At 37.3% G+C, this 15,628-nt stretch overlaps 1 protein-coding gene across 1 annotated transcript in view; it reads right to left on the reverse strand.

Moving 5' to 3' along the window:
* The window catches only part of myo5b (myosin VB), a 68,752-nt gene that overhangs the window by 27,857 nt on the left and 25,267 nt on the right, over window positions 1-15,628 (reverse strand). The window contains 13 exon segments of the mRNA XM_036587638.1: window positions 1,956-2,039; window positions 3,211-3,333; window positions 3,640-3,780; window positions 3,963-4,044; window positions 4,313-4,578; window positions 5,982-6,091; window positions 6,200-6,307; window positions 6,821-6,902; window positions 7,037-7,180; window positions 8,850-9,006; window positions 10,526-10,670; window positions 13,535-13,706; window positions 14,683-14,793. Of these exon segments, the coding sequence (XP_036443531.1) occupies window positions 1,956-2,039; window positions 3,211-3,333; window positions 3,640-3,780; window positions 3,963-4,044; window positions 4,313-4,578; window positions 5,982-6,091; window positions 6,200-6,307; window positions 6,821-6,902; window positions 7,037-7,180; window positions 8,850-9,006; window positions 10,526-10,670; window positions 13,535-13,706; window positions 14,683-14,793 (1,725 nt within the window).

A 15,628-nucleotide genomic window follows, 5' to 3' on the forward strand; every position in this document is an offset into this window, starting at 1 on the left:
TGATACTGCACAAAGGAAACATCTCAAAGGAAAACTGCTTAAAAATTTTAAGAAGCAAAAATTCTTCAGCAGGCCTAACAGAAACAGACAGAAATATTAAAAAATGCTATCGCAGCTAGATAGTTTGTGGTGCATTTTCCATAAACTACAAAGACACTTCAGTTAAAGCTATATTTAAACTGAAAATTCATTAGTTCCACCCTGAGCTAATTAACGCTACTCCAGGTTTTAAAGGTTTTGTTTCTCTGTATTATCAGCTCACCAGCAGCGAAGAGTTCAAACCTCAAGCAGTTTCTGTTTATGTACAACTTATCTCGCCTTGCTCTGCACACTGCTGCCAGGCAGCCTCAGGACAGAACACAAAGACAGTGAGGTGAGTGTTGACCTAGAATAAGTGAATCCTCTCTGCTTAAGAGATGTGATGCATATGGCTGTTATTCTTATATCTTGATTGGCCCATACTGTGTCTGCTGGGTGTAGATCAGGATGTGTTTGTTTAAAGGGGAACATTATGAAATCCTTATCCGTTTAAATCTTTTAACCACTCAGACACAGAACATGTGATTAACTGAGTTTGCAACTGCACAGATAACAGAGTTCTACACAGTTACACGGGGTTCAGTTTCAGGGGACAAATACAGTCGAGCTTCAGCAGAGACAGGAGAGCGGCATGTGTTCTGTTTCTAACCAGATTACTGGTGAAACAGTCAAATGACCTAATTTCTATGGCGGAATTTCCAAAATTAGGCACTCCAAATTTTCCGGGTTTTAAAAGAATATTTACCTCCATGTCCTTCCTACCTACAACAATCAGGATCAGCCACCATTTTGTTTAGAAATATTTAGTTTAAGATAATATTATAATGTTAGTTTTGTCTCTTCAGAGCTTGTAATTTATGCTAAACTTTTTCTCAGCTTCAGTAACTGCATTCCCATAAGAAATGTATACAAAAACCTCAAAGCTTGTTAGTTCAACAAAAATTATAATAGGAACTGCAAAGTCCAGTACAAGACCTTAAATCAGTTGAAAATATTAAATGAGTGCTGTCAAGAGCAGAAAGTCAGTTGGCTAAACTCAAGTTAATTTGGTCAAACTGTAAGAAATATATTAAAATAAATAAATATAATATAAATGTGACAAAAAATAATGATATATAATATTACATAGATTTAATAAAAAGTATGTATAAAGTATACAAAAAATGAAAAGTTAAAAAAAAAGTTTTGGGTGTCTATTGGAAAGTTGTACATACCACATGGTTAACTAGCAAATATATAGACTTTACCCAGTTGGGTACTTAAGGATACGTCCACACATGGAAAAAGAAAGCATGGAGTTCCAGAGAATGTCTTGTGCGTTTTCTTTTTATGTATCATAAAGCACACAGAGGCACATGAGGTATATTTTTCTTTCATATTCGCAGCTAAGTTTATAGTTTTCTCACCAGCATAAAAGGTGAAATGTCTGGTAAACTTTTGTATCATCTTGGATCCTGAGCTTCTCACTTATAAGTACAACTTTGTTGGCTGTTCGAGTGCAATTTATTAGATTTGGTATTTGCCAGTTTCTGACACCAGCATTAGACCATGTGATCATGCACAATTATATAAACGTTAATGACTGACCACAAAGACAGACTCAAATATTATGAGTTAATTCAGTTAAAGTCATTCAGAAATAAACATATAATTTTTTTTTTTTAAAGAGCATAAATATTTGAACTGCAAGAATGGCGACCCCTAAAATAAGAGCATCCATCTAAAACATCAGTTTTTCAAATAAACTAAGCATATCAGCACCACTCCCTAGCCCTGTTTGACATGTTGGGCTTTCAACGTTAAAGTGCAATGCTGAAGGGTTCTACGAAAATGTTCACAACAAAATATGACTGAGTTGGTTAATGCACATCAAAGATTCTCTCCTAATGGAGGAGAGGTCTCTTTTCTTGTCTCACCTGGCTGGCCTTAAGGATGTTGATCTGCTCCTCATACACAGTGTCTCTATTCTTCTCCAAGAAGCCAACGCACTGATACTCAACCTGATAGAGGAAACATTCTGTCATTAGGTTGAACATGTACACTGAAAAGCCAGAAAAACACACTTGAGAACTTTTCAAAATCTGTAACAGGGCACCTTGAAAATTAAGAGGAGATCTGGTGTGGAGAAAAAAGATTAAGCTGTCTCAGTTGTATTCACTTTTGTCTGTTAAAAGCTCTTAAGTACAGTGTTACAGGACCCTGTGTCCTCTGACAAAGCTCAGATTTCAATGTTGTTTCTCAGAGCCAAAAGCAGAACTAAGCTATTCCTGGGCTCTTAATGACAACAAAACTATTATGAGAAACCACTGGAGGCAATGTGCAGGTAACACACCTCACTGAGACAGGAAAAGATGGGACAATATTTACACAAACACATGTCATTTTATACATCTATGTCATGAAGTGTGTTTTGTAATGAAATTTTAAGAGGTGATGCAAATTACAGACCAAGTGTCAAAATACACACCCCTGCAGAAGATTAGCTCATAATTAATCTTACTGTATGTCAGATGAATTAATTACTGCACATGGTTTTTCAATGATAGCCTGCATCCTCTTTGTAACAAGCATAAAGGTCACTGTTCAAGCATTAATTTCTGCTGATGTACTCTTAGCGTTAAAAAGTTTGGAATTAACTGCCATATTAATGTGTGAATGTGAATTTAAATGACTGTGAATTTTACCAACTATTCACCAAAAGCTATTTTGAAATGTTTTTGAAATATGATGAATTCTGGATAGTAATTTCATTATAACTCAATGTTAAAGCTTTCTCATTTTTTTTTGAATCCTCCAGCTTCTGGCTCTGTCAAAAGTGTAAAGTTTCAGCTGCTCAACAGCTTGAATCACTAACTATACCTCTGAAAGACATTAAAAATCTTTAAAGTATTCTGGAACTCTCTTGAGAGAACAGCGCCTGAATACATTATCCATACACATAAGCTTCTGGATGTTACAGTGCTCCAGCAGCGCTTTTCTAAATGAGTGTAATGGAGATAAAGCATTGATCCTCCTCTTATTCTGCAGCACTTCAGAGACCAATTTGCAGCCTCCAAACAGACAGTGCAGATAATGTTTGGGAGGACCCAGCACAACGTGTGTTGCAATTCAGACCAAATGCATCCACAGAATGATGCAATTTCAAACTAGGCTTAACTGGAGTCGACCCACCTTATCCGCAAAGTGGACAACAATGAAGGAGCTGTTGGACATCCTTGGCTTCTCAAAGTGCTGGCTGCTCAGGTGTTGGCTGTAAAGCTTCTGAGCCCAGTTCTGATCTGTTCCTTTAGGAACCTGTGAGAAGAAAAAGAGTGAGAAAAGGCAAGAATACCAACAACAGCTTCTATTTGGGTTACCTATTGCGGGACTCATTTGATGCTGCTCCAAATTATGCTCAATAACTTCAAAGATTTTTCATGCTAGACCGGATGGGAAAAATGAATAAATAATCTATTCATTTTCAAAAGTCTTTAAATGTGGATGAGCCATTAAATGCAAATATGCAGCCCAGGCAGACATGAGTCTAGTTTAATAAAAGTGCTTCAGGTTCATCATTCACTTTCTTAAGAACTAAATTCCATCGCTCAGAACAGAACTAACCTTGCACTCCTCATCTAGCAGGTCCAGGATACCAAGCTTGGCCTCTATGAGGTCAATGCAGGGCTGGTTGTCATAAAAGTCAATGAGTGTCCATGGGATCTGCTCCTTCATGTACTCCTCTTGCTCCAGTTTAAACACATGCTGCAAGATTTACATGGAAAATAGATTAATTAATCATTCAATTTTTTATTTATTATGCTGTTGCAGGCATGCATGATCTCTGTAACTGAATACAGTCATGCATATTTCACATAGGGAATATGGACATAGGGGAAAAAACAGGAAAAATGGGCCAGCGGGTAGCTTTCTTCACCATTACTCACAGAGTTAAACTGCTGCTGAAGTTTCTCGTTGGCATAGTTGATACAGAACTGCTCGAAGCTGTTAATCTCAAACGTTTCAAATCTGTTAAGACATAAAACTGGCTTGTTTGTGAAGGTTATTTTTCCTAAAAAGAGCTAAATCTTAGCACATACAAACTTTTCCGCTCTAATTATTCCTTTTCTGGACATGTTACTTTAGGAAAAGACCTAAAGACCAAAAGACTAAAGTTCCATATATTATACCTCATCAATCACTGCATCAAACACAAATAACAAAAACAAAATACACAAAACATTCTGATAAATCTGATACAGGTCTTGCCAAGCGTAATGCATCCCAGTACAATTACCCATAAATGTCCAGCACGCCGATGAAGGAGTGCTGCTTGGAGGAGGTGTACAAAGCCTTGTTGATATGCTCTACTATCCAGTCAAAGAGACGGGCATAAATGTGTTTGGCCAGAGCATCACGAGCATTAGCTGCCTGGGCACGAGACATGTTCTTCACATAGGTCTCAGCTGTGGTCACCAACTTCCTATGGCAGAGCCAGTGTTCCATTTGCTCCAGCTCTACACCCAGCAACTGGCAAAAATGCTGCAGGTGAGGGTCATTTCTCTGCATGCCAGAAAAAAACAATATATCAGAGGTGAAACCATTTGAGTGACTGATTTAAACTCTCAAATCACAGGGTTATTAATCCTAAGACTTATTATTCCTATGAAACTTAGTTTTGAAAGTGAGGAAAAGAAAACTTGAACCACATAGTAAACAGTACTTCTAAGTAGAGGTAGGCAATGATATTTTATCATTATTGTGACTAATTTTGTTATCATGATACACAATATGCTTCTCTGGGCATATTGTAGATGTCGCCAGTGCTTAAAGAACACTGAGCAACTGCATGTTTCATTAAAAAGGGAGCATGTTTATTCCTGTTTAATTGTTAGTGCGGTACAGAATGTGAAATGTTAAGAATCAACATCATTGTATTCAGAGTTTTGATGGTAGTTTGGCACCAATAGTGCAGTGTGTCTGTGTCTAAAAATGTTGTGATATGACAATATTATATTTATTGCCATATTTCCCACCCCTACCTCTAAGGTTATTTAACTTCTTAATTCTCCAGACTTATTACATCCTAATGATTATTATTCAGTAATTACATGGGAAACAATGTAAACTGGCTTATTCTTAAATTACAGAAGTAAGGAACTAAAGCCTGGACTGTACTGTGCAAAAGTCCAGTCAGAATGGCCATTATGTAGAAGTAAATTTTTACAGCATTGGAGGGGAAAAAAGCAAAATAAATATATTTAATAAAAAATTACACAAAAGCTGGAACAATTAAATATAATTCCTTTTTTTAGTATTTAGTGTGCCCACATTTGCCCTTATTACAGCTTCCATGTTTTTCAGGAGACTCACTTTCAGTTTTTCAAAGATATCTTCAGGGACATTTCTCCACACTTCCAAAGTTTAGTCTTAGAAATTGGTTGCATTTTCTGCTTCTCATGATCTAAGTAATCCCAAACACATTCAGTAATGTTGAGATCTAGACTTAAAACTTGTGGATGTTTTAAGATCTTAAGCAAGAGTGGATCTTGATTTTCTCCCATTTTCTTGCTCAAAGATGAAAGCTTTAAGTACTGTTTATCTGATGGTGACTGTTTTGGGGGTCAACCAGATTTTGCTCAGTTTTTAGGGGTCGTGTTTTCTCTACGTCTTTTAATCATTTATTAAATTCTGGTTTTGACTTTCCGTTTCCTTATGCAAGTTAATTATCTTATATGTAATCTCCTTAGAAATGTCTCCTGAATACTAAATAACGCTTAGTTAATGGCTGTTTTGACCGGAAATTAAACAAATGAAGGGTGGTCTCTGAATCCTGGGCAGTACTGTACTTTAAAAAAGAAATTAAATTTAACAAAAGCCATGGACACATAATTGAAGTGAGAAAGGCTGCTTTACCTGCAACACATCAGAAATAGGATAAAGTCAAACTGTAATTGAGCACTTACGGAAATATGGCAAGACTCTCCATCTCTCTCAGATACAATGTCCACATTTCCAAGATGCAAGATGGAGGCAATTATCTTGAAGATACTCATCTGATGGCTCTCTTTAACACCTGTATGATACAACTTGTTAAGATGTGTATAAACAAAGTGCCTGCCACTTAAAAAGCCTTGATTATATGAAAAGATCAAGCCATAGTAGTGAAAAATGTGACCCTCACCCAACAGTGAAAGTGCTTCCTTTGTCTTCTCCAAGTCCTCAGCATCATTTACTCCCTCAATGAATATGTTCTCACCAAGAGAGGTGTAAGTGAAGTCTTCTGCACTGGCTTTAAACAAAGAAGATGTGGTAATGTTTAGAACACTCTCAACACTTATCTTAATATAGGGTTGCACTATACATTTGTCTGACAAAATGAAAACACTGGCCTTTGCAATGCTGGCACTGCAGAAGAACACACTACGCGAAATAGCCCTCTAATAAATGACCTTCCTTACTTACTATGTGCTATGATCATTGTAAACCAGTCTCAGATGCATCTAATGCATTTCTCTAGGTGGTGCGACAAACCAAGGCTTTCATGTGAGCCAAAGAAGGACATGCTATTTTGGTCAAAATAACGCAGGCAAATCTGAATCATGTCACATCAAGGGCTTATCAGTGTGTTTCAGTATACTACAAAGGATAATGCAGTCATAATATGTGGAAATGTAATTGAGGCATGCTTTTTTGTTTATTTTGTGCAAATACACTATGCAGTAACAGTAAAGCAACAAGTAGAAAGTACAATGCAGAATGAATTCTAGCTCTTATCCAAGTGGAAGGTTAGTGGACTACTCACTCAGGGCTAGATCTTTAAACTCTGGTAGGCAGGCTGAGGCACAGAGCTGGTAGAAGATGTGGTAGTTCCTCTCGTCCTCAGCCTGCAGGAATATATATAGAAATATACAGTAACCACTCTGTGAAACACCTTATTTACCAGAGACGTTGATGAATCGACAGGCTCTTGTTAAAGTTGCAATTAAGGCTAAAAGCTTTCCTCCCACACCAGACTCACCTGAAAAACTACTCTGGACTTCTCCAGCAAATATGTTCGCATGTTGGCACCAATGATGTGATATCTTCTGTCAAAGCCAATCTGGATATATTTCCCAAAGCGGCTGCTGTTGTCATTCCGTGTCGTCTTTGCATTCCCGATAGCCTGCAAGGACATGTATGTGAGAGAATAGCCTGTGATGATGACAGCAGGTACAATCTGTCCATACCAGGGGATTAACATAGTTGATGCCTGACGTGCTTTTGAGAAAGGTGGAGAAAAGTGTGGTAAATAGGGAAATTTGTAACTACAATATTACGCATTTGAGGTCGCTTGGCCATAAAGTTTGTCTTGTTGCTTTTGACACAAGTCAAAGTATTTTATTTTATTTTTATATGCAGTCTCGTAAAAAAGTTAGCAAACACAGTTCAATTATTTCATCTCCAGGCAAAATGGTCATTAAGTACAAGCCTTCCATTTTTCAGGAGATATTTCTAAGGAGAACTGTTTGAGAATTTCTGTTGCCCATAATGACACTAAAAGCAGTTAAACTGATCACTACTAATTCTAGTGTTCTGTACTGAACTGTGGTATTATAGGTCACCGGCGAAAATGTGTGTTTTTGTCTTTCTTTGCATAGTGAGAGCTCTATTCTATCATCAGGGCTCATTTGGACTGAAATGATATCACTAATTGAGTGAGAGATTTAGCTGCACTTCTTAGAAGTTAGCTTTGCTACATGAAGGGCAGATTGAGACTGCCCTGCTCTTATCAGCTCAAACAGGCAGTGACACCAGGGTTTAATCTTGCAGCTGAAGTGTGTCTGCACTGTGGCAAGGCAGTGAGGGGAATGGCACTAGAAACACATCTTCTTTGCTAGTACCGCTCTGTACATGTTTGATAGCTAAGTGTAGTGGCCTCTTAATAATGCAGATGAACAATAGCTGTTGTTATGAGATAATCATTATGATGACAAACAAAATAGGACCTAATCAATGCTAAAATTGGACAATATGTCCAGTTTTTTAACATCATGATGCTTTAAGGCATTTTCACAATACACGACATGTAGCACAATGTAGTTTTTCTACAGGTTTGTGAATATGCTGTAGAAGAGCTACACACTTCTATAGTGCTACACTATATAGAACTATCTACAGCACATTCTCCATTAGAACCGTTTAACGATGCAAAAAAACCCTTTAATCATGCAAAGGGTTCTTTGAGTGTTCAAGATTCTATATAGAACCATTTTCTGTACTAAAGAGCCCTTGAAGAACCATCTTTTTAAGTGTGTATATTTTTAAATAATGCTATGAGAAAACAAGTACAATTATCCAATTTTTTTTAAATTAAACATCTGCAGAAATGTATTGTTTAAGTACATTAAATACAGTAATGGGTCAGTGTTCAATCAGCTGCTTTATTCTATGATACTATTCTATGTCTACTATTCTAGAAGTACTGACAATAACGTTGCTTTACTGAGTAAAGGCTTCTGCCTTGCAGGCTCCATTACTTGGGAATGATGCTTCCCAACAGTGCTATACTAAAGTGATGGACATTTGCTTACATAAAGAGCCTTTATGTAAATACTGAGATAAACTTTTTATAAATACTCTAGTATAGCTTTAAAATAGTTGTTCAATACTTATATACGTGCTAGGAAGTCCTTATGTAGGTAGCCTTCAAACATGACTAATATATTACCCACACCTAATCAATGCATGATTTGGATTAGGATTCACTGTTGTTAAGCCACAAAGTTGCCAAGTCAGTTCAATAACAATGTCAAATGTACCACTGTACAAAAGCCATTCATAATATACTGCACCTCCATAATGGGACTGGAAGCCAGCACTTTCTCCTCTACATTTGTGTCATTGGCTGATCCTCCCACAGTGGCGAAGTAGCGCATGGCGTATTTTGCAGACACAGTTTTCCCAGCTCCTGACTCTCCACTCACAATGATCGACTGATTCTTCTCATCTCTGTAGAAGGAACAGTGCAAAGTACACGCCTTTTCATGAAGAAAAGATATGTTTCATGACGCATATAAATAACACATTTAACACTGATTTACCAAGTAAATGCAATATGAAGAATCTGCCATGCAATGTATAATTTTACTCTATAACCACACTCCAGTATAGTTTTCATTAAACAGCGCTTTACAGACAGATTCAATTGTAAAGCGACCTTGAGCTTGGGAATGTGCTATATAAATAAAACTCATTATTATCATTATCATTATTATTAGTAGTAGTAGTAGTAATAGTAGCAGTGGTATTACCAGTAGTCATTTACTAATTGTCACATTTCTTAAACTCAATTAAACAGCAGAAGCTCACAGTTTTTTATTAATTAATTAATTTTAACCACATGTAACGTGTTCTATGCATGCTTAATTTGAGTTTTTTTGGCGGACCTTTCAGCCATGCCAACAACATCCATGGGCTAATTATTGGACAGTGCTGCTGAGCCCCATAGATTGAGCTCTGCCTCCAGGAAGTGTTGGACTGGTTTAGAAATTTGATGAAGCTTGTTCCCACACTAATAAACCTACATTTCTATGCACATTTAGCCCAAAATTTCTCATTGTTGTTACAAATTATGTCTGGCCCAGTGAGACTTGAGAAAATGGTCTTACCCTTTCAGTTTTAAAAAGTGAAAAATGTAGAATTTAGAACAATTTTACTGTATATTATCCTTGTTCTGTTTTTTTTTCTCTTTAGTCAGGACATTTTTTTCCAAGAAATGTACAAGAACACAGACAGGCAAACGCACACACACATACACACACACACTTTCGGGACTGCTGTCTAAGAAACACTAAATACAGCAGAGGGCTTTGACAGGCTCCTAAATAACTGACCTGTAAACTCAGCTCAACTGGCAGATACAAAGGTCACCCTAAGTGATAACAGAAATCTTAAGATGAGCAGATGACAGCACTACTTGGAATACTAGAGCTACAGAAGCTTCTTTTGGCAGTTTTTACTCTCCCCCTCAGTTCATTTTGTTGTCGTGACTCTGACACGTCACCGAGGAGTCACCGGACCACTGCGGGGGCTGTTTAGACTGAACTTAAACCTGATGTGAACATGGATTTGTCTTTTGTTTTCCATAGAAAAAAAATGCGAAGGCTTCAGGGGAATGAGGACGCGTGCACTGTAATTATCCACCCACTCCATCCATTACTGAGCCAGCAGGCTGAACTTAGAGATTATTCAAGGCTCTCACACTCAAGGTCCAACTACTGAATCAAATGAGGTAATCTGCTGATTACATGCAGCATAAATAACAGCTCCCAAACTTCCTTACGCAGTGCAGGCTATTCATTTGCAGTGCGGTGGAATGCTGCCTGTAACTGAGGATTAAAGCACTTTAAGTGTGTTATTAAGAGAATGTTCAAGATCTGAGCAGTGTGAGCAGTGCAGCCAACTTCAAAGAGAAAAGATGAGCACAACATATATTACATGTCAGTTTAGTTGACTGCACTGTACATACCTGGCCATCTGTTTATAGGCCTCTTCTGCCACTGCAAATATATGAGGATCCATGTCCCCCATATTTTGCCCACTGTAGGCATTGATGACCTCTTCTCCATAAATCTGCAGCTGCTCATACGGATTAATCGCCACCAGCACAATACCTGTGGAGCAGAGGGAGCATGAAGAAGTTGTAGCAAGTATTTGAAAACTGTGGGGTCAAGTAACATTAGGTTGTTCAAATAGTTGTGAGATGGATTAAATGTACAAATGAAAACATTGCTAATAGCACAGTGTGCAGAGCATTGTAAGCAATCAAACAAATATAAAAGTTGCTTCTGGGACATATGAAGCCACTGAGAAAGATTACTAGTGAAATGAGAGCATAAGAGCTAATCATAAATCAGAATTAGACAACACAGCATGTATCCAGTCAAAGAGCTGTGAAGCTTGCTGAAAGCCTTCTGCTGGTTTCCACTAATGAATTATGCTTGTGCTGATATGCTGCATGATACTGAGGCCAAATCTATGTATAAAGCACTACTTAGTGAAGCAATTTCTTTCTCAAGTAAGCCATAATTTAACTCATTTTCAAATGAAGAATATAAAAAAATATAGAGAGAAATGCTGTAACTGACAATAAAATCACTCATCAGACCAATATTAGGGTTCTTAAGACAGCTGTGAGGTCTCATTTGGGGCTTTTTTTGTCTCTTGGCTGGGTATAAAGTGCCTTAAACTAGTCATTTTGCCATGACATAGGAAAAGAATGACATCATAGGCATGAGAATGTGTCACTATTCTGGACAGAAGAGGAAAAAGGAACTACTGAAACAAAAGGAAGCACTATGCTCTGACAGGAACAATTACCTAAAAAAGTTTTTTGTCATTATAAAACACAAAACTGTCAGAAACGAAAATACATGAAACACATTAAAAAATGTAACGTATGATTATTCTGCTGGCGTATTTAGGCATTCTTCTCATCATTCTGATATCACACTGCTTTACAGAGCTTCACGCTACGTTGAAGAGAGATAGTGCGGTCACTCCTCTATCTCTACTGATTTTAACAGCACTAGAGCCACGTATCAAATGTCTAAGTCTGCATGTCTAGGAAAGTAACCAGACACACCCAGACTTTGGAATTATTGAAACATGTAGGTTGCAATTGGTAGAAACTGCAAGAAACTCACAAAGTGAACATTTTAACAATGAAACTGAGTCATCCTAACAATGAAAAGATGTCCTTTAACCAGCACTGCCATGTTGCCATGGGGATGGACAAACTAATAAAAATACCGATTGCACGCGATAATGAGCAGAAGACACCCTCTTTGTTAACCTCCACTAAACCCTGCTGGCTGCGCATTCTCAATCACAGCAATTCACTGCTGAGGAAATGATTCAGAAGAAAAAAGTGAGTGAAGACTCTTAGGTCAATATGAAGTAGCCTGTCTGGCCACAACAATAAAGAAAAGTAAAGGGTCAGCAAAGCAAGCGGTCAGTGCTGCATATTAACATGTGCATAAAAGTGCAGTAAGTACAATACAGTATTAAAAACATAGTATTAAAAACTGTGTATTAGGGATTAACCATTGACTGTCAAACGGCTGTTCGATCAACGCAATCAGCTGCAATCAAATTATTACATTTACAACTAACAACACTTCCTATCTGAATAGGCAGTTGGTTCTGTTAGATAGCCCTACTAAAAATGAAGTGCGTGGTGTTCAGGAATACCTTTCAAGAGGTATGATAACACAACTACAATGATATATTATATCAAAAGCAAACATCCACAAACGATAAGACAGACAACTATATTGTCCATGTTCTCTGACAGAAAGTGTGGTGCACGGTGGTGAGAGGAAATCACACATGGGTGAGAAGGATGTGGTACATGGCAATGGCTTTTAAGAGCTACTGGGATACACTGAGCCAAAGCAAGACCCAGAAATGGCATTTATATTAATTTTGGGCTAATAATGAGAGATACATTGAACTTTAGAACTTTATATTATCAGTTTTAGTATTTGGTCATATAATCATGAATATATTACAGTTTTCAGTCTCCCTCTAAATAAAACCTTACATAGGCTTTGTTTAATGTGATTTCAGGCCATTTTTAACACTTTAATTTGTCGTATTAATACAGAATTCAGATGTGTGCGCTCATGATTGTGCGTACACAAAATATTTTACAAAAGCTTTAAATGTAACTCAGACAATCAGATGTCAGAACCAGAACTATCCGATTTAGAAGTGATATGTTGATGACTTGCTTCCTAGATTTTACGCTTGCCGGTTTGTAATTAATCACCAACTAATGACAGTTATCAGTCAAAAGAATTTTCATTGAAACTGTATCACCAATGCTGCCCATGGCTCTTCTGAGGGTCTCCCATTATTTTTCTTTCACAGACATAACAAAACATGAAAAATTTAACCCCAGGCGTATTATTTAGTAACTACATGGAAAGCAAAGCAAAATTACTGAGTTATTCTTAAGTCATATGAGTGTATATTAGAATCCTGGTCCCACTGGAGGCTCCTGACCATTTAAGGGCTTAAAGAGTAACTTAGTTTTAGACTTATCGTAGATTCTGCACATTTTTATCTTCTGAACTTTTGTGATGTTGATATATTTTAGCTTTGGGTGGTTGAAAAAGGAGAGATGCTATATATGACTTATACGTAGGCCATTCAGATTTTTGTATTGTTTGTAGCTCAGCTGCACTGATTAATGAGATCATTATTTTGCACATGAATACTGTTGCATAGAAAGTTTGTAATCTTTTGTTTTGAAATGAAATTTACATTTTTATGAGCTAAATCAATTTGTGCAGTACATAATTAGAGATCTGTAGAATTAAGACATTTTAACACATAAAATATTAAAAACTGAACTGACTCATGAGCTCAGACTATCATTGAGCCTGAAAATGTATCGTTACAGGCCTAATGTAGAGTGTTTACAATCACACAAAAATTTAAAGGTCCAACGTTTTAGATAGATCAGACTTACCACAGTACGTGTAAATGTGATTGGACTCCAGGAAGCGGACCCTGAGGTTGTGCAACACTGCAGGTTCGTGCAGATAGCTGAGTGCTGTGAGGTCATTTTCTCCCACCAGAATATCAGGGTTCCGAAGGAATGGAAGAGGGTTGACTTTGGGGCCAATTGGATATTCTAATGTCTGAAACAACAATGTGACAGCCATTTAAGAAAACTGACCAATCTCTGCACTGCTCACAAATGCATTCTTTTGTAGCAGTTGTGGGGAGGCTGGACAATGGCAAAAATTCTATTCAACTGAACTAAAAACAAAAAGAGCACAAATAAGTGTTTGGGAATGAAACATCTGTGAAAGGTGTTAGGATAGATCGGATGTATGGTGGCATCAGCATGACTGCAAAGCCATCATTGTCCTTCCTAACCTGCCTAATTTGGATGAAATACAACAAAAATAGTATAGCTTTTTAAACTGTAAACTTAACATTAAATATCAATTCTAAACTAAGATTGCTATAATTTCTCATTATTTTGAACGGGATTTTTGCCAACGTGCGGTCAAGTTTGTCCAACCTAGCAGCAGTTGCTATGAAAGAATGCATTTGTGGAGGAAGCACATATAGATCAACAGTAACTCTGAGTCTGAAACTAATTTGAAGTCCTATCTCTAACATACACATTCACAACTTTGACTCTTCAGAGTTTTGAAGGGTTATACATTATCACTTCACATGACATGAAGATATGTGTTTACATGTGTATAAAGAAATTAAGGAAGATTATGGTATTGTTTTGATTATCTCTAAGATTATTCATAATTCCTCTCTACTGTTATTTGAGAATGCTCTCATACACAGAGTACACATCCTTATCACAGGACCTGTACTTTCCACCCACCAAAACATGATTAATAATTCAAAAGACTAAGAAGTACCCTGCTGTCCTGAATGAGGAATGCAGGCCACAGCACAGGTCGCTCAAATACTCCTTTGCTTTAGAGAACTCAGTGTGGCACAGTGTGCCCAGCATCCTTTATCTATCCAATTTTCACACTGCTTCAAAACCAATTCAGTTCTTGTCTGATAAAATTATATTAACCAGTGATTAAACTCAATAGCTGTAACCTTTAGAAGCTGATTAAGAGGGGAAGGATTGCTTACCGATTCATCTTCTAGTTTGAGGTGCAGGACTGATTCTCCCTCTTTGTAGTCTCTGATAATCTCAGCAGGCTTCCACACCTCCTCTGGGTCGGGGATCCAAACCCGAGTGTACTGAAACACACACACACACACACACACACACACACACACACACACACACACACACACACACCACAGTAGGCCTGGATTATTTGATTTGATAGAGCCTCCAGTTCTTTTAGACCCCGTTTACACCTGCTTGTTTCATGTGGCTTGAATCTGGAATATAACCTGTTAAGATTTCACCCACATGCAACTGCACTTGATTATGAAATGCGTCTCCAGTTAGTCCAATTGAAATCTAATTTCTACATGGCACAAAATATGCATTCAGCTCATAAACACAATCCAATTGTCAGTGTTGCTCTTCCTTTTCTCTGTTCTATTTAGAAGATTGCCGCATCGAAAAGCACAATATTGCATGCATGTATTCATTTTCTTACACTGATGTTCACAAGCAGATGGCTATTTTCGAATAATTAGCCTCTTGTTTTAGTCATTGTGGTCATGGACCACATGCTTTAATGTAACACAACAAAACAGTAAATTTTGACAAGGTGAAGTAAAGATTAATAAAAATGGGGCTTTATTTTAACTAGCTCAAGCTGCTTAGGGCAACTGAAAGCCTGAGAAGAAATTCATGCGCAAATGGGGTCAACAGGCAACTCTTTATGTCCAGTGACCAGAGTGATGAATTTCCCATCTAGATTCAATTCTTCAGGAAACGATTTGGTTCACTAAGAAAATCTCACTTTTCACTTCAAAATTGAGAAATATTTTTAAAAATACATAAAACACACAAATGGAGGAACTTTACACATACATAAGTTTGTGTTGTAAAAACAATACAAAAAAAGCTTTACATTCTCCGCACATTTCATTTCAAGAAGTGCAATATTTCATTAAA

The sequence above is a fragment of the Colossoma macropomum genome, unplaced genomic scaffold (genome assembly GCF_904425465.1).
Source record: "Colossoma macropomum unplaced genomic scaffold, Colossoma_macropomum, whole genome shotgun sequence".
NCBI classification, from domain to species: Eukaryota; Metazoa; Chordata; class Actinopteri; order Characiformes; family Serrasalmidae; genus Colossoma; species Colossoma macropomum.